Consider the following 18,717-nt stretch of genomic DNA (forward strand, 5'->3'; position numbering starts at 1 on the left):
GAAACGAAAGCGATTTGCGTGTCACTGTTAGATATCTATGACAACAGAAAGGGAATTAAGAAGAAGTATTACTTCTTTATTAATCTGGTATGATCTTCCCCAACCCCCGGCGCTAAAATTTGTCTGCTAATAGTTGAGGAAGCTTCGTTGTTATTCGAAGATTGAAACGACTGTGGCTTGTCCAAAGAATTCAATTATTTATTGGACGAATATTAGCTGGGGGTGGTTTTAGTTAGCATTAGCGGTTGGCGGGTTACGATGGGGGTGGAATGAAACGAAAGCGGTCCCGTAGTCAGTGAACTTGACGCAGGCGCAATCACTGTGATAGAACAATAGATAAAGTAGTGTAATGGTATCGGGAGTACCAGTCGCTATGCGCTTACCCCAGTACGCAAAGTGCTTTTTTGCATTGATCATTACGATCTGTCGTGCATTCCTCAGTAAAGAAAATCGTTGGAAGAAAGTTCTTCTGGAATTATCGAACGCGATCGAGAGGGAGAGACGGGGGTGGGATTCGGGGGAGATTTAAATACCGACGGCAATGAGATGGATGGGAAGCGCGTGATCATTTTGACACATGTAAGTGCGGCCGAAACAAATTCGAAATTAACGGGAAACACTTTTGAAAGTATTTGAAAAATTTTACGAGACCGCGCCAAGATCGACTAATGGAAATTGGGACATTCTATTTTCATTTAAAGTCGAGTATAGATGTTTTGGAAGAGCTGTTGTAGTTGGTGGTGAATCGAAATGAAATTGAACGGTTTCAGAATGGATGTAACTTCACTGGTGCCGGCTGGTCTTCTCGCGGGGCAAGTGGATCTGTTCGAGGTCCAGGCAGGCTACAATAAATTTTCCGAAAACTTGCGAAAGTTCACGCCGCCGGCTATACAGTGCGCGATCTTCTGCGGTGGATCCAGGTGCAAATATGAAAACCCGAAAGCATGGCCACCCGTGCACATGGCTATACAGAGCATCTTTTCGCATTGGTAAGGCATCTCTAGAAATTCATTAAATCCCGTCCACCTTTCACCCCTTAACTCCGAATCTTCACAATCTTCAAACCACTTAAATCTAAATCGCCGCAGCTGTACTATCGAATAGTTTACTACCTCTTTTCTGAAGTATTTAATTAATTATCTATAATATGAAAAACTGAATCGGTCATAATTACGGGACTATTAGCTTCCCTCCCCTGAATAGACAAAATTAAACTCAATGCCGCGCGATAAAATATAGCACATTGTTAAATACATGTATGTAATGGCGTGGGATCAGTTCCTGGCAATCGATTTTCCGCCAAAATGCTATTAAATATACAATGACGTAGTTCACCGTTTAGGGCCACCTTTGTCCTATTCGTTTTTTCACTTCCTCTTCCCTCTTCGATCACGAAGAACGGATTCGGACATGGTTGTAAGGGTTGATCGTATCCATAGGGTGACGGACGACGTTCTCGCGATGGCACGGCCGAACACCGGGCAGATAATAAAAAAAGATATAATTGCGCAATTTCAAGGGTGGAGCATAAAAACTATAATAAACTTGCAAACGCCGGGGGAACATGCGAGCTGCGGTGGCCCACTCGAGCCGAGTGGTTTCACCTACGACCCCAACGTCTTCATGAAAAATGGCAGTAGGTATTAAAGCATTCGAACACCCATATATATCACCAATAAAGAATCCCAAACATTCGCCAACACAAAAAACAATTTCCGAAGTTTCGAATTCGATAATCAGTGAACAGATTACCCTCTTCATCCCTATATTTTTTCAACACGACTCTGCTAAAATAAAACAGCCTCTACATTCCACATCTTTTATGTCGAACAACACACTTTTTCTCAAATAAAACAGGCTCTACATTTTACAGTTTCCACGTCGAACACTTTATCAATTAACTTCTCGCCCACTTCGTCCCCCGATATTACAGTTTTGTAGTTTCCTCGTTGGGCAAAACCGGTGGTACCCTTTTCCGATGTATTTTTATCCCCCTACTTTTACAGCATCACATTCTTTGCATTATAAGTGTTCCTCCTTTCGAGGTTTAAGGACAATATACTAGACGGGTCGGAAATAGAATGTCGATGAGAAATGATAGAAAGGTTCATATCGGCGGGGATAGTAGCTACTTAAGAATGAAATTGAGTCGATCAAGGGGGTGGTTTTGTCCTTGCGAGCCGTTTGAAGCGCAGCCGGGATACCGGCTCGGTTCTCCGCGAGTCAGATCGAAGAGGCTCTTCGGAGTGCGCGATTGCATGCAATGCAGCAAAATCACACCGTGTGTATCCATGCGGAGGAAACGAAAGTTTTCTGGGGTGTAGACTAGCAACCGTTCCGCGGGCTGTCTCCTCCCCGCGGGCTCGAAAAGTTCGTTCAAGGTCTCTGAACAGCACGTTCTCACGGATCTGTTGCAGTTTACTATTACAATTTCGCGTTGAAGGACTACGGGGATGCGACCATGGGCAAGCTTCTGGATATGGTCAAGGTCGTGGCCTTCGGGGTTCAAGAAGGAAGAGTAGCGATCCACTGTCACGCTGGTAAATCGATTTCTTTTTCACCGACTACATAGAGAATGCATCGACCCGATATAGATATTCGTGCAACCATTTTCGAGGAGGCCGTTTTAGATTTAAAACGGTCGCGTGAACCCGATTCTGTGGAACTGTTGTACAGAAGTTAGGGGCTAGCCTAGTCGAGGTGAGGGTGCACCGCCTTATCACCGCCCCTGGAGTCCAGGGGCTTCCTTTTAATTCGAGCAGATTATCAAAGGTTTCGCGCTCGCTCCTCAGTGCATCCTTATCAGCAATTTGTAACCTTTAAATGTATCGATCTAAGGGTTTCACACGTTCTAAAGCCGCGAGACTGCTTTTGGCGCATTGCGTGCCGCAGGACACGGAGTCAACCAGGTGCATCGGGATTTTTGCATTCGCTATGCATAACATTCCCTTGAACTTTCGAGTGAACCGCGGTTGCAAAAATCGGAGCTCGCGATGCAGTTTAGGAAGGGTTTATATCGAAGGCTGGCTCATTTGGCCTGACGAAATTACAATATTTTTTCAATTAACCCAGTTGCATCGCGAACGTAGGCATATATCCAAAAAATTTGCCCGATCGTTATTATCGAAGTGCATCGTTCCTTATGATGCAAATCTCATCAGCTAGGGCTGCAGTTAGCTGCGACGGGGTGCAATAATTTTATTTATTAATCGAGATTTAATAGCCACTTTCGTTGCGAGTCATCCGATCAAAAGAGCGTGTTCGGCAACCATAACCAGGGCCCGTTCAATTCCTTTAAGAGAATTCGCGCGCACGAAAAATAGATAAAGCTAGATAAGGAATTGGGGCGTAACTGCGGTTCTATTTATGAGTAACAACTTTACGCCACGGGAACGTCGAAACTAGGAAGTTGTTGAAAAACCATAGCCGCGATTCAGAAAACCGCAGAGATCCCGGCGCGGCGATACTGCGCACGCACAGCACAAGTTCAGAAACCCGAGCGCGCTCGGCTCGATTTAATGGATCGATGGGTTATCCGAGAACAGAGGTCCTCGAGCAGTGCATACTTAACATTCATAAAAGTTACAGTTTCCTCATGCTTATTCGACTGTCGATCCAACAACATTCGCGAATCAGCCACGCGAACTTATACCGGGCGGAATGAAACAACTTTCGTTTAGTATGGATTTCCTGAACCAATGCAACCATTTTCTACAAATTCAATGTTTGTTTGTTCACGTTTATTCGAGCTTAAGAGGCGATTAGCACTTTCATTTTGTTGCAGTTATTAAATACGCGAATTTTTTGGGGAAACGGTTTCACCGTTTCGATCGTGCTCCTTCGTATATCGCGAGTTAGTTTCGACCGATCATGAAACAGCGACATTTATCGCGTGGAATGTTTCGCGGATAATTGAAATTCTTCGCGGAACGTATTCCCGGGCAGCGTTGTCGAGCGACAATTTAATTCCGTTCGCCGAAATTCCGCGCGTGCCTCGCGTGTACCTCTCCGCGATTAGGTTACGGCAGGATGGACACATATTAGCCGGGCCAAATGTCCGCGAATGAAATACATACCGCGACGTCGTCGAGTGATTATGCGCCGGATACCTCGTAACTCTTGCTCATTCCGGTACTTCGTCGGCAACGATTACCGCATCCGGTTCCGATTCACTGGCACGTAATTTGCTCCTACAATTAGCTGCCGATCGATGCCCGTAAATTACGTGGAAACGAATACGGCCTGCAATTCGAGCACGTGCGACCGGCAACGCGACTGTAGAGACCACTGAAGCAGATTCTGCGATTTTTTCCGCTACTTTGCGACACCTATAGAGTAGACACTGTTTGATTATCGGGAAAGCTTGCTTATTTGCTGAGTGCATTATGTAATCCTAACGGATTAATCCGTAATTGTCGATCTAAATTGCAGTACACGTCGGGAAAACGTGGATAGTGTCAGCTGGGACAGCTAGAGTAGGGTAGGCATGACAGTTTTCTTATAGGAAATCGACAATGCATGAAGGCAGAATACTGTACTCTAACAAATTGTAGACTGAAGGGTGGAAATAAACTACCTGTTCTAGTAGTCGCGAATCGAACGTATATACACATCTTCGATTTAGTCAGGAGTTGAATAAAAATTCCATTCGTCCGATCTTAATCGTTCAAATGGCCGGGGGCGCGTGAATAAAGATCCCAAGAAGCGATCTATTAGGGAATGCAGTTCCACTTTCCTTGATTTCTTTCACCTGATGGTTTGATTAACGACGAGACCTCGGTTGACGAAGAAAAATTACTCTTTCAGGCCTAGGCAGAACCGGCGTTCTGATCGCGTGCTACCTTATTTACAGTCTTCGTGTGCGAGCGAACGACGCCATTAGATTCGTTCGTATGAAACGGCCATCCGCGATACAGACGCGGGGACAGATACTCTGTATCCAGGAATTCGAGCATTTCGTCCTTCCTCAGATGGTAGTGTTCCCTTTGAGCAGCGCTATAGGGGACCGTAAGTCCTGCAGCCTGCAGTCGCACCTGAAGAAACAGCACAACGTTCTTCATGGCTACGAGCAGCGCGCCTTCAAACACATTCCAAAGGTCCCAGTAACTTTCGCGGCACAGAACAGATACAATTTTTCTAAAATTTTCACTTGACGAACGTCTCTGCAGATCATCTTCGTGATTTGCGAGAGAATCCTCCAGCTGTGCGACTGCCACGAGGACAACTCACCCTGCGAGATTAAGTTCGAGGTGTCCAGCACGTCCTTCGCACACAAATTCATCTCTCACGTGCTGGAGAAATTGCGGGACAGCAAGGGGAACATCAGACATTCGTATTCGTGGGCCGAGTCTCTTGCCGATTCGTCTCTCGACTGTTCGAGTAAGATACATCGTAAACGAATTGATTCTATCAGACCAGCGGATCAATTTTTCGCGACAATTTTCCAGGTTCTGCGAAAGCCTGTGCGAGTGGCAGTCAAGCGTCTTCTAGGGACACGTCCGACGACATTGGTCGTTTGAGCGACGTGTTTTGCACCTCTCCAGACACTCCATCTTGCGATTCTACTTATCCAGGTGAATTTATCCGAGTTTATTTCACGAGAAAAGACTGACAGGTTCCTTGTTGAAGGTCTCGACGACAGCTGTGTGGACGATGTCCTCGGTGATGGGATCCATTGTCAGGATTTGATAGACAACGACTGCTACAAGGAGATCCAGTCGCACATGGATCTGAAGGCTGCGGCTCAGAACGCAGCTTTCGAAAGTGTGAGCACCGAAGAGGCGATCAGAGCTCTGATCAAGGACAATGCTACGTTGCCTGATAAGACGAAGAAGCGTTTGCAGGACTACCAGGTGCTAAGCTAGCTGAAATTTCTCTGTGAAATCTGGAAATAGATTTAGCTGATAGTATGTACGCTTATAAATTAAAGAGAATCAAAGTGGTCAGAGATGCTCTTTTCAGGCGGATCTGAATCATAGATCCACAGCCTGGCAGAGGCTGCAGATGGAGACCGACTTGGACGTCCTGTCAGGTTTGCTGTTCGAGTGGCTGGAAACCTTGAAGCGGCCGCTACTCGACATAGACAGCCTAAGTTACGTCGTGGTCTGGGGTTCCAAGCCTCAGCGATGTCTCGAGAAGTTGTCTGCCTGCAACAGATACCTGTTGGAGTATCTTCTACGATTCATCACTCGGCTGAGACCGATGACCGCTGAGAGTCAGAGCCTGATCACGAAACGTTTCATGGCTAGCTTCACGCAACAGAGCATCTGGATCAAAAGTTCCTTTTATCCTTCCAGTAAATATGTTTATTGTTCGATGTAATAGGTTGTTGAGTAGATTTCCATGCTTCTGCTAAAGTGGTAGATGTCAGTTGAAACATAGTGTAGAGGCTAAGCAGGCAATGAAATGATTATGAACTGTCACGGACACTTTATGAATATCTATTTCCAGTTGTTGTATATTTGATGAGGGTCTTGTATACAACTGTCATACGTCAAAGTTCCTCGGCAGCGCATGACACACAGGCAATCGCCAGAAATATTGATTCACGAGACACATTATGTCGTGCTATTAATATTATCGACAATCGTGGCCAGCATATGGCGTGTCTCGACGTCGTGAGACTGTCTCGTTTCTTGTACCATTTTGAATTATTTATACCCGAGTTGGATAGTAAACAAATAACTCTCGGTTGCAGATAAAAATTTCCACAAGCTACGCAGGGGAACGGCGGCGAAGCTCAACGAGTTTTTCATCAGGCTGATGAATCTGATAGAGGAGGTGAACACGCAGGAAATGGAGAAACCCACGTGGACGTCGAAATGGGAATTGGTGTCCAGTCAATTGCACCAAATCGACGCGCCACAGAGAGACGAACAGCCAATTCCAGTCGATCAGGAGTAATCAAATTGTACGAGATTATTCAGCGTGTTCCGTTCAGGACAGTCGTAGAAATTACGTTCGATTCCGGCGCGATGGTAAATGGCAGTCGATTTGAAGTTTTTATTTTTACAATGGTCGAGAATTCTCTTGTTCAAATGGTGTATATTCCAAGCTATTACTATAATCGAATAAAACAGTATTTTAGTAGTAACGAGCGTGCGATGTTTTAGTAGCAATTTGTTTTAGGCGGTTGCGTGACGAGTATAATCCGGTGATAAGAGATATCAATGGATCATCGATCTGATATGAAAATGGTCCTATCATTCAATACATTTTTGTTAACACCGACGTCTTTTGCGATAATATCATCCAATATATACGTATATTACTTCCTCCCCTGTTGAATGTTAGTTTCTTTGATCATTGATCTTTTTCTTTAATCATCTTAATTTTCGTAATTGCCTTGAGCAACTACAGAGACGGGAAGATAGGGATGGTAAACAAGTGGGGAAGGGATCAAGGGTATTTTATCGATTAGAGCTAAAACGATTTCACCTTTGTCAGCTGTCGGTACTTTGTACCAGCACACGGTAGCTTATCGATCACTTTAAGATTTCTTGTAACGAAGTCATCGACGAGATATACCTATCAGCGACCAGATACTGTGATACTTAAGTCTGCGTACAGAATGAGTTTTATTTTGGTAGTCTGACGTGTGATTGAAGCAACCAATTGTTCGAGTATCTGAGCCAGGAAGAACTGTCTGATGAATATGGAAGTCTGAAGGAAAGAATGAAATTGTTTGCAGTTGTTTTATTAAATATGACAAACAAGGAGTTCGGAAACAAACAGTTTAGACAGCTTTGGATCCTCAATATGTTCACGAATTGCTGTTTTATTATCTTTTCAAGACGATTCTATTAGATAAAGACTTATTTCTAGTGCTTAATTCGAGCTAGAAAATGCGATTCCTTAAGTCCTCTATGTACAGTATGATATAAGTCCTTCCCGTCATTCTAAACACATTTATATCGTGAAACACATCGATTTACGTGTATAAATCTTGTCGTACCTAACAGGATCGTATTTTCTTCATCTTTAAGCATATACAAAACGATGTCAGTCTTATACAAAGAAAGTACAGTGAAAATTATATAGCTCTCGATCACTTACAATTACACTACTTAAATCGATAAGAAAACCGCTAGATCCTCCGCCACCTTTTTTCTGCCGGCGAGAAAAAAAGGTTCGATGAAACAGCTCAAACTGGTTGGTTTTTCTTTTAGTAACACATTTAATTTTTCTTGGTAAAATCGGTACATTTTTACAAGGCAACTTATCATACAATACTTAATAAAATAATCCAGACGATAAGGTTCTAGGAATTTTCGTCGAATTTAAATTCTAAGAGCTCGGATCGCATTCAAGAACTTCCTCGTTTCTGCTCGGCTACATTATCGTTCGTTCTTTCGTTTCGTTATTTGTCTCTCGATTTTGTCATTCCCCTTTCCCCCCATCTGTCTCGTACGGCACAGGATAATACTGAAGGATTCGTATAGCGAATCAGACGCTCGTGATCCGACCTACACAACGAGAACAATTCCAAAAAACGAGTCCGAGAAAAACGCGTCCACCGATTCGTACACCGTTGTCTGAAAAAATAGATCCTCGCGCGCCTCGGCGACTCGCGATCGACAGTAGATCGAGACGACGAAAGAGTTTTGTTCGTCACCGCGCGTCCAACGCGGTGTTCCATGCTGTGTTCCCGAGTGAAATCAAACTGCTCGAATGTTCAAACATCTAAAGCGCGCGGCGCTCGCCGTTTCAGTCCGATACCCCTAGAATAATCTGATATGACCGGCAGTGTGCCTCGTTTGCACGCGCCCCTAACAAATTCTGCCTCGAAATTAATTGATCGTCGACTCGAGAGAAAGAGAGATAGTCAGAGGATGAATTAAAAAAAAAACAGTTGTACCGCGAAAGTATTATCCGGCCGAGGGAAAAAACCGCGAATCGGATTCTCTTGAATCGATGAAACCGGAGTGGTTGTGTACGCTCTAAGTCCCGTCCACATTTCCTACGCTCTTGTACGAAAAATTTAAACATCTCTTTACAGACCTATCCGAAATATACAACAAACATAACAGGGAACGTTTAAACATGTACAATATAGAATATTCGCAAGGTAACAGCGGCCTACTATACAAAAGTTCGTGAAAACGAAAAAACGTCGTTTACGGTCTCTCGTGCTATTGTGTTATTTCCTTCTTATTCCGTTTTTTTTGCTATCTTTTCCTTCGCATTTTTCTGCCTTCGTTTTTCGTCTCAAAATGGAATCGATCGATCCCCTTGTTCCGGCGGATCGATCGATTCGTGGTTTCTCGTCTCGTTCGCGCGATCATCGTCCGCGACACGACCCGTTCGTCGTTTTTTCCTACAAACGAGAAAGTGTCTTCGCTCTGTCTTCGAGCTGCCGGCTCGTGAGAATCGACGGTCATCGCCTTCGTCCTCGGGAAATTCGAGATTGTATTATTCTTTTCAAAAGTAAAAATTAAATGCAGCCGGGATACGCGAAACGCATTCGTGTTCCTGTGGTGTATGTGTCCGTGTGTGATCGTGTATGTATATATTTATAATATATATATTTATATATATATATAGACTTTTATATACCACACTATCGATAAACTCATTCATCCGCAGAAAATGTACGCAATGTTCGCAAATCCCTAATGCCTCGACGAGTTTTCAACTATTTACAGGAGAGTCTTCTTCTATGGTATATCAAGTCCTTAATCCATTATACACAATACATATAGACTTAGATTATGTAATAGGTAGTATTACGCGAAAGCGAGCCCAAGTCTGCACCAGTTTATTCGATTCGTTTATTTCCTCTAACATCATCTGTTTCTCTTTATGCAGCTCGACGACCGTCGCGGCTGATGCACCAACGCGCACGTTACTTTGCGTCCGGAACGTAATACTAATCGAGGAAAGCAAGTCTGGACGAAGAGGATGATTGATGACGATGGTACAAAGCTATGCTATAGAAATTCTGTGCGAAACTTAAACGTCTAACTATTTTACAACCGGAATGGACAGAATAACTAACATAGGCACGACGAACGATGTGAAAATGAAAACGCGAAGCTCGAGGGGTTATATCGGTTACAGAATCACGAACGTTACTCTTAGACTTTAGTTAAATTTCGTGGATCAGAAAATACACATATCAAAATCATCTAGTCACCGAAGAATTACAGTTTTATCGTTCAAAATCTACTGGCTATAGATTTGCAAAACTTTCTTTAAAGTCCAAGAGTAACAAAGCTGTTACCCCCGAACTACGGGGGTTTTCTAACATAGAAATTTGCGAGTGTAAGGAGGTCCTTGCTAATCACAGGCACACGGGAACCACGCCGCAACGACGGAGGCCTCGACGATTAACACACCCCCGCGGTAAAGGAGCTGCGAACTATCTACACGCGCTACCGTCCTCGAGAACTAATTAATTTACAAAAATATTACAAACAAACGTGTCACTCTTGTGCTACGAGTCGAACGGAATATATCACACACTCGAGCAAGTCCTCCGATCGCTGCGGCGCGATGAGAATCGTGCAGCGCTCGTCGCGGCGTCGAGCTAAATAAAATCGGCGACTCGTGATGGATCTCCGTTTGACAAAAATTTCTTGGGCACCGAGCGGAGCTCGCTTTCGACCGAACTCGTGTTTCCAGGGGCCTCGAAGTTCGACGATCACGGCCCCCGCAGTTTGGACGCGATGCTTCTGTCCGATCGGACGCAGTCCTATTTCGAAAATTCGGAACCGAGCTTGATTACGCGGGACAGGTGGGGTTTTTGGTGTGGGGGGTTGGTTTGTTTTTTTTATCCGAGGGAGAACGGGGCCATCGACATCTAATTTCTTATAATTCCGATACGTATACGTATTAATATATGTTTATGCATATGCATACATAGTAATTTAATTTATTTATAAGTGTTCGTGCCATCCGCTTCGCCTGCATTCCGTTCGCTCCCTCTCGCGTCGTCTCGTTTCTTACTCGTCGTAACTTCGCCTAAAATTTTCTCCTCTCATCTAATCGAGAATCTCGAATTGTGTTCCACGGTAAAAAAAATCGCGCGCACGTGCACGCGTCTCGTTTCCCTTTTCTTCGTGCAGGAAAAAACACGAAACTACTTACGAATTAATTTTTCCTCTAAACTATACACAGTGCTAGGCGTCGGAGCAGCTTACGGACGGGCCCTTAATGTTACGTGTCTGATATAGGGCTCCGATCGACGCGGAGAGTTCGGCTCGCAATTTTACACGAGAGAGAGAGAGATTTTGATCCTCACGATTTCTTAAATTTTAACCGCGATACATTATTAAAGACTAAGTGTCAGTCGTTCCCGCGAGTGCCCGGCACCGCCACAGCCTCACGAGTTTACTCCTTAATAGTTAAAACCCAGCATCAGCCTCTCTGCCGTTCGCTCGAGACTCGATCGCGTGTCTTTCGCTATTTCGATGCCTACAGAGAACCGTAGACGCCTCGCAAAACGGAACAAATCGGAATAGAACCTGATCGACGAGCAATCAAAGACCCCAGAAGCTAATTGCACAACTTCGCGGAGACACGCGCCCGTGCGTACACGCGCGCGCATACTGTGTACCGGAAGTAAGAAACGAGTCACGACGACGGGATCTTCTCTCTTTGCTCCTTGTCTGTCCAAGGATTCGCTCGAATCGCGGATATAATTCGTTTTTCCCTTCTTCATTTACTCGCTAATGCAATGTACACGAAAGAGAGATAGAAAGAGAGAGAGAGATACATATGTATATGTATATATTTTTATGTATATGTATATAGATATAACCGCGGTTCCGAAATGAAACGGAAGGAAAGAACAGAAAATACATCGTTGTTCGCAATTGCTTGAGTAAGGATATGGATCGAAGGATCGCGAAACACCGTCGACTCTCGTCGACGTTTCGCCGCGACCGATCTCGCGCACAGTCTACGTTGCGCACCGTGTTCCGTTCGTTCTTTCTTCTTCTTCTTCTTCTTCATCTTCTTCTTCGTCGTCGTCTGTTCTACACGTTTTTACCTTTTTTTTCTGTGTGACACCGTTTCGAAAGCGTCACGGCATCGGATATGATGAGTAGCGGGTCTCTTACGAAGGAGGAGTGGAGGATGGTCCAATGGGGGGCTTCATCGTGTTCTTCGATTAGTGTTCCTCTTCGTCCAATGCTTGCTCGCCCATTCTTCCCCGGCTATTTGTCGGCTCGTTGTCCGCGAGCAACAGGAAACATCGTCGTTCTTCGCTCGCTCGCAGGCCTCGAAGCAGCGACAGCTCGAACCTATTCGAAGCTCGAGGAACGATACTACGCCTCCATCTGATCCTCTGGAGTCATGATGTCAGGCGCCATCGATAGGTCCTCCGCCATGTCCTCGTCTTGGCCCGAATCGTGCCCGTGACTTTCCGGGTATTCCCTTTCGTCCACCTGGTCGTCCTCACCTTCCGGCTCCATCGGCGCGTCGACCAGTTCCCGTTTTATTCCTTCCGGGCTCTGGCCTTCTTGCTTTATGTGCACGGCTGGTTCATCCAACGGTGACCTACAGGTGTCGACAATCATCGGTTAGTCCCTTCGAACATCTTCAAACCCTTCGATTATGAGGGTACACTCGTTTCTCGCCCTCTCATTTCTCGATAATGCAAAGATGCGCTGTTTCAGTAATCAAAAGCGATAGATGAAAGATCAATCTCCTCTACCAGCCATACTAATTTTAACAGACCCGTCACGAACAGTTCAAGCAAAATCTACAGAGTGGTTCACCTAATTGAGCGAGTACCCTTTAAGTCGGAATAAATCTTTTACGATTGAGGACATTGTAGCAAGAAGGATTCTACATCGCTAAACGATTTATCGTTGTTTGTTGTTGTCGTGTGAACATTTTTCAGTGCAATCTAATGACAGATTTTCGCACTCACATTAAGTCGTTGTGGGCTAACACGTGCTCCTTGTCGGGGCTCGTTGTCGTCGACGTGCACATCGAGTTGTTTAGAAAACCCATGTTAGAGTCCCCGAGGGCCGCCTGGAAATACTCAAATTGCATTAGATGGTTAGTCAGTATAGTCGTTCGGTTACCTATCATTGAGGCTACGAAAGATACGTTAATATTAATGAATAGACTGCGTATCTTGATACACAAATATATAAATATATTTTATATCCGTGTGTTACTTCGGAGAGACTGGAATCAAACAGAAATATCTTAATGCTATTTTCAAGATCATTCGTTTTCCGAATAATAGAAAATTTACATGAAATTCATGACAGTTTGTATGAATAAAGAGAAGCTCGCAGTCTATCGACGAGACACCGGTAAATTGTAAACAGTTACCTGGAGATTGGCGTTCAAAGCTTCACCGTACATGGTCGGGCTGTGCGTTAGGGTTGGACTCTTCGACGGGACACCCCTACATGATCGACAGAGAAAATTCGATTAGTGATCGTTGTGATTCGCCTGTCAATTTTATTCTGAAATGTAGAAACGCGTGTAGTATATATAGATAAGCTTTATTTTTATTTTAGTACTGTGTCGATGTATACGGGGGTTGGGGGTGGGCGGGGGTGGAATAAATTCTCGAAAGTAATATTCGGTGGGGTTTCTCGGGGGCGGGGTGTAAAGGGGTTGGCAAGGAAAAGGGTGGGTAAAGATAGAGCTTTGTGTGTACAATGTGTGCACGTGTGACTGAGTTTTAATATGTAGAGGTATATAAAGATAGAAATAGAGAAAGAGAGAGAGAGAGTTAGAGAGAAAGAGAAAGAGCGAAAATGGAAAGATAGATTAGATAGATTAGAGGAATATAATATGAAAAAATGTATACACGAATATGATATATAAATATATATATAAATATTAAAAAGAGATAAAAAAGATTGGAAAAAAGAGTTTTCGAAAACTCTTACCCGTTTACCAGTATCACTCACTCGTCCAACGATCGGCTCTTGGTTCAGATTGAGCGAGATTAGGTAAGAAAAAAGTGTATAGAAAAAATGGTAAAAAATTAGCGCTCCCGTTTCCGTGGATCATAGTCGCAGAACGAGATCGAGGAGCTTGTTCGGCTCTTCGTTTCTCGTCTCGGAAACGGCGTCGTGGCTTATAAACGGCACCGAGGCTTACCTGTGCTTACCTCCGTACGCTTTTTTTCCCAAAATCGTTCAGAACGTTTCGGTACCGAACGCCGACCGAGCGACAATGCCCTTTTCAAAAGACGACACTCGTCGTTGAAAAGGGTACCTCCAGTTCTCTTGCAAACAATCGACACTAAAATGTCTCGAAGATATTAGAATTTGTTCGATGAACGTGATATTGTTCGCAGGAGAACTGCTTGCATGCGAAGTGAAAAATGTAAGAATAGAAAAATTCTGCCTGGAGCCGTTTATCAAGTGACTTGGAGCGCTACGAGAGTAGAGATTGAAAAGAGAAAAAGACAGATTAAGATAGAGGTAGACAGAGACAGAGGTAGATTAAGATAGAGGTAGATATAGATATATAGAAAAAATGTTAAACAACGTTTATATATATATATAAAAAGATGGATGTTAAAATAGTACAGAAAATTTACCGGAGGTTGCAAAGTTAGTACGTAAACCGTGAGGTACCTGAGTTAGAAGAGGGTGGTCGGTAGAGGCGATGAATGAAGAATTCCGTATCATCCGAGATTGCGGTTGTGACGCTTAATGTACACAATTTACACATGCGCGAGTAGCCCTGACACACATGATCACCACTCACACGGAAAACCATTCTCACGTCGAAAAAAGCGTATACTAAAAATGCTAACTAAAAGAAAAAATGAAAAGGCAGCAAGAAAGAGAGAGAGAGAGCGAGAGAGCGAGAGAGAGAGAGAGATAGAGAGTCGGACAGACAGATAGAGAAATAGACAAAATAATAAAGAGAAGAACAAGGCGAAACAGAAAAAGGGCGAGCTCACGTTTTCCGTCGGCGTCGAAAGTAAAAACGCAAAACCATCACCTTCCCTTCGGGAACGCTGTCGTCGATCGGCAGTCTCTATTCGCTACGCTACACAGCCTGTCGTACAAACGGCGAAACCAAAAACGAAAACGGTACACGGACACAAACTGAAAAAACTCGTCGGACAAACGCTTCGTTCACCGACAACGGTGTAAAAAAAAAAAAGAAAAAAGATTAGCGGGAAAGAAACAACAGAGAACACGCGAAAAAAATGTCGAAGACGCCGCCCGTCGAAAACAAGATGCAACGAAACGTTTGTTCACGCAAACACTTTCCACATTCTCCCAAGACACTGCAAACGCCACTACGTAAGCACCATACAATTAGAAGCACAGTGTTTTCAGTGGTAGGATAGTCTTACGGGTTCAGTTCATTATATATTATTTCGTTCAATTTTTTTTCTCAGATGTACTTATAGATTATATATATATTTCTTTTTGCTGTTTTTCATTTTATGGGGGACGAGTAATATTATAGGAAACCTTGATTATCCATGCGAGCAACCACTAAACACATCAGAGATCCTGCAGCTCGGACCAATCGTCCTGTGGCTGGGTTCCTGCAGGATCGGTCGGGATTTAAGCTCTCTCGGGTGTGCTAGAGCCTCGGGCTACGGTTTCTAGTGACGTTTACGGGGATGTACTATGGGGGACTATGTTTTGGACGTCACGAGCAGAGGTGCGCGAGATTTAACCGTCTCGGAAATTAACAACCTCTGTAATTCGCATTTACTTCGCGGTTCCCGAATTTTTTACTTCACTCGCTCGTAACTGAAAGAACGCGGTTAACGCTCGCTCGGCCGTTTACAGAGAACTTACTTGAACGGTGGGTCTTTTCAGACCCACAAATATTTTAGAGAACAATTTTAGTTTCGGATGGATATATGAACAGATGAAAATCTAACGAATCTATAATTTCTTGGGTCTAAAAAGACCCATGAACGACCGAGCGAGGGTTAAAGCGTCTGCGAAGTTCGAGTCCGCGCACCCCTGTCGACGAACAAGAAGGATCGGATGGTGCTACTAGTCCGGTTCTGAGGGAGACGGGTTCTAAAGGCGATCGAGGCAGGCATGATGCGGAATTCGTTTCCTGGGGATTGGATAAACTGCGTAGAGCCGCTCCCTGCTGCCTTGGAAGTCATTTCCGCGCGTTGAAGTCTCTATCGCGTCGCGTTCCGCGAGCGACGACTGGCAAGTAGAATCAACGGTTCCGAGTCAGACCAGAATGAAATCGGTGAACACGGTGACCGAGTACGCGAGCTTCTGTTTAGTTTGACGTTTCGGAAAGACTCTTCTCGAACGATCTCGAACAGATAGAGAGAGAAAATGCAAAACAAACGGAGGAGGTACAAGAGAGAGAGAGAGAAAAAGAGTGAGTGAGAAAGAGAGTGGACCACGTTGAACGACAAAGGCAGCAGGCACGAGAGGGCGTTTAGTGGTTCGTTTTCTTTGGAAATCTTTTTCTTTAGTTGTCGGGCAACGACCAAGCGAAAACGTCGCGGTCGCCGCGTTCTAAAAGATACCCGCGGTAAGGTCAGAACGTCGCGCCAGCCAGCCAGCAGAATTCTAAAAAGTGGTAGTGCTTACTGTGCGGAGAGGTGGGGTGGAGTGGGTGATGGGGTTGGGTCATATTTCCTGGGGCGGCCGCGGGACAGATGCCGCCGCTTTACGAACTCGGCGTCGTCCACCATCCAGAATGACCCGAAGTCGTCCTCATAGCGCACAAAACACTTGTGCAATGATAGATTGGTGCGGATCGCGTTCTGTATACACAGACAAGACCACCAAGAAATAGAGAAAAAGAGAGTAAAAAAGATAAAAGGTTGTTTCTGCGTTTTTTTTTTGTTGTTGTTGTAGTTGTAGTAGACGTCGTCGAACGTTTTTGATTTTCGATTTTTCGTTCTTTTCCGTTTCTCGCTATTTGTCGTTCGCGACACACGTTTTCTTTCGCTCGTGTTTTTTTGCGAACGAGCGGGCTCCCCGAGAGCGTTCCCCAACACACAGCTCAGCGTGCCCGATCTCTCGGAGAGAGCCCTCTACCGCCGTTAGCGGACTCCGATAGATATATCTCTCTGTGTCTCTCATGCAAAAACGGAGTCCAACTATGTGTGGCTCTCGCTATCGGAAATCGCCGCGAGACATGCTTCTCGGCTAACCCTTTTCTTCGACAAGACCCCCTCTAGACCTTTCTCATCGAGACCTACCCGGAGGAATTCGACATCGATCCTCGTCGATATCGAATCCCGGCGTTCCCCAGAGTATCGTAACAAAGAACAGCACAGACTCGCATAAAGAAGGGATAAATAGAGAGACAGCGAGACAGATAAATATATATATGTATATATATGAATATATATGTACGTATATAGAGATATAGAGAGAGAGAGAGAGAGATCAAAAAATTATAAAGACGAAACGAGAGAAAATATAAAACAGAATAACTAGAATATCGAAAGAACAGTATACGGTAAAAGTAAAAAAGTACGTAGGCGGCTTCTTCCTTTCACTACCTGACCGAAGTGCATTGTTCTGCGGTTCTCGCTCTGCACTGGCGCATCCCGCATCCGGCTTCCGGGTTATTCGAGACTAGACTCGGGCCAGAGACATTTAGTAATGGCCCCTGCCCAAATACTCTCGATCAGGTTAGTCGCTGCAAAGCCCACATGCTTGTTAAAAAGCAAACACACACCACGCGACTTTCTTTTAACTACGGTCTCTTTCCCTTCCACACGAGCAGAACCGGGCTCCCATCTCGCAATCATTCCAGCCTCCTCCTCCTTCTTTTCCTCCTCCTCCTCCACCTTCCTCCTCATCCTCTTCTCCCAGTGAACATCATAATCATCGACACACACACACTCGCACACACACACGCACACGCAACAGCCACACAACCACAGACACGGCTACCATCGCACACGAGAGGCTAGGGCCAGTGAGGTGTTCACACGCACAACAGGGGCCAGATAGAATCTGAAGCGGGCCTCCCGAGCACAATTTTCCGATGAATCATGCTGTGTGCCGAGCCACGGATTAGATAATGTCGCAATAAAATTGGATAAGATAAAGCTATACGCGCTTGAATTAAATAGACAAACAATGCTCGATATCTAATAAAAGATTACAAGGTTTTCTCTTCGAATTCATTTGGAAATTCAAACTCCGGCGACTGTTTGAACAAATGACCGTGTCGGTTTCGGAACGATGAATGTTCTCGCGTTGTCCTGTTTCGATCATTCGACTGACAAGCAAATATTGACCGATCACGTCTCCGATAAATTTCGCGAAATTTTCGTGAATTGCGACTCGGGAGGCAGGATGTTAGCGAGTTACAGACAAAAAAAGAGGCAAGCCGACGAGCACAGGTCACAGATGCGAGGTGTGAGAAAAGAAACGGTACACGCGGATAAATCTACACGCGTTAGACGCACGAAAGGTTCTAGAGACACGCACAGTATATACAAGTTAAAAACGAGAAACCAAGATAAAGATGAATTGGCGGGGGGACTATTTCAATGGGTGGCGCATATCGTCTAGAGTCTAGATAAAAAAGAATGCAGTAAGCGTGCGCGTATGTGCGTATACATACATAGGAGAGGCTTGCACACGCGCGCGCGATTGCGCCGCATACACACGCTTAAACCTTACTGGATAGAGAGACATGTACAAGTAGAGACAATATAGCTATGAGTAAATACGTGAATATAGAAAAAGCTAGATATATATATAGGTAAAAAGTATGTATAAAAATAGAGATATTATAAAACACTATTATACATATACATGTGAACAT

The 18,717-nt window shown here is 44.5% G+C and overlaps 2 protein-coding genes across 24 annotated transcripts in view; one reads left to right on the forward strand and one right to left on the reverse strand.

Annotated features, from left to right (window-relative positions):
* The first annotated feature begins 337 nt into the window (after positions 1-337).
* LOC143211384 (uncharacterized) lies at positions 338-9,010 on the forward strand. 3 transcript variants are annotated; one of them, XM_076429018.1, is made up of 10 exons: positions 338-579; positions 771-989; positions 1,440-1,636; positions 2,418-2,540; positions 4,807-5,096; positions 5,169-5,379; positions 5,448-5,573; positions 5,629-5,852; positions 5,962-6,295; positions 6,698-9,010. In XM_076429018.1, the coding sequence occupies exons 2-10, from the start codon at positions 772-774 to the stop codon at positions 6,901-6,903; spliced, it is 1,929 nt and encodes a 642-aa protein (XP_076285133.1). In that variant the 5' UTR covers positions 338-579; position 771; the 3' UTR covers positions 6,904-9,010. The 3 variants fall into 3 exon arrangements, with proteins under 3 accessions (XP_076285133.1, XP_076285135.1, XP_076285134.1); XM_076429019.1 differs by lacking the exon at positions 338-579 and having other exon boundaries at positions 812-989; positions 4,853-5,096; XM_076429020.1 differs by lacking the exons at positions 338-579; positions 1,440-1,636 and having other exon boundaries at positions 784-989.
* Foxp (forkhead box transcription factor P) overlaps positions 8,157-18,717 on the reverse strand; it is a 245,951-nt gene continuing 235,390 nt past the window's right edge. For 15 of the 21 annotated variants that reach the window (XM_076429003.1, XM_076429012.1, XM_076429013.1 and 12 more), the window contains 4 exons: positions 16,515-16,690; positions 13,291-13,366; positions 12,878-12,990; positions 8,157-12,501 (listed from right to left, as the gene is read on the reverse strand). In XM_076429003.1, coding sequence (XP_076285118.1) covers positions 12,270-12,501; positions 12,878-12,990; positions 13,291-13,366; positions 16,515-16,690 — 597 coding nt within the window. In that variant the 3' untranslated portion in view covers positions 8,157-12,269. The remainder of the gene's footprint in view (positions 12,502-12,877; positions 12,991-13,290; positions 13,367-16,514; positions 16,691-18,717) is intronic. The other 6 variants (XM_076429004.1, XM_076429005.1, XM_076429001.1 and 3 more) reach the window with 3 other exon arrangements.

Source organism: Lasioglossum baleicum, chromosome 8 (assembly GCF_051020765.1).
Source record: "Lasioglossum baleicum chromosome 8, iyLasBale1, whole genome shotgun sequence".
NCBI lineage: Eukaryota > Metazoa > Arthropoda > Insecta > Hymenoptera > Halictidae > Lasioglossum > Lasioglossum baleicum.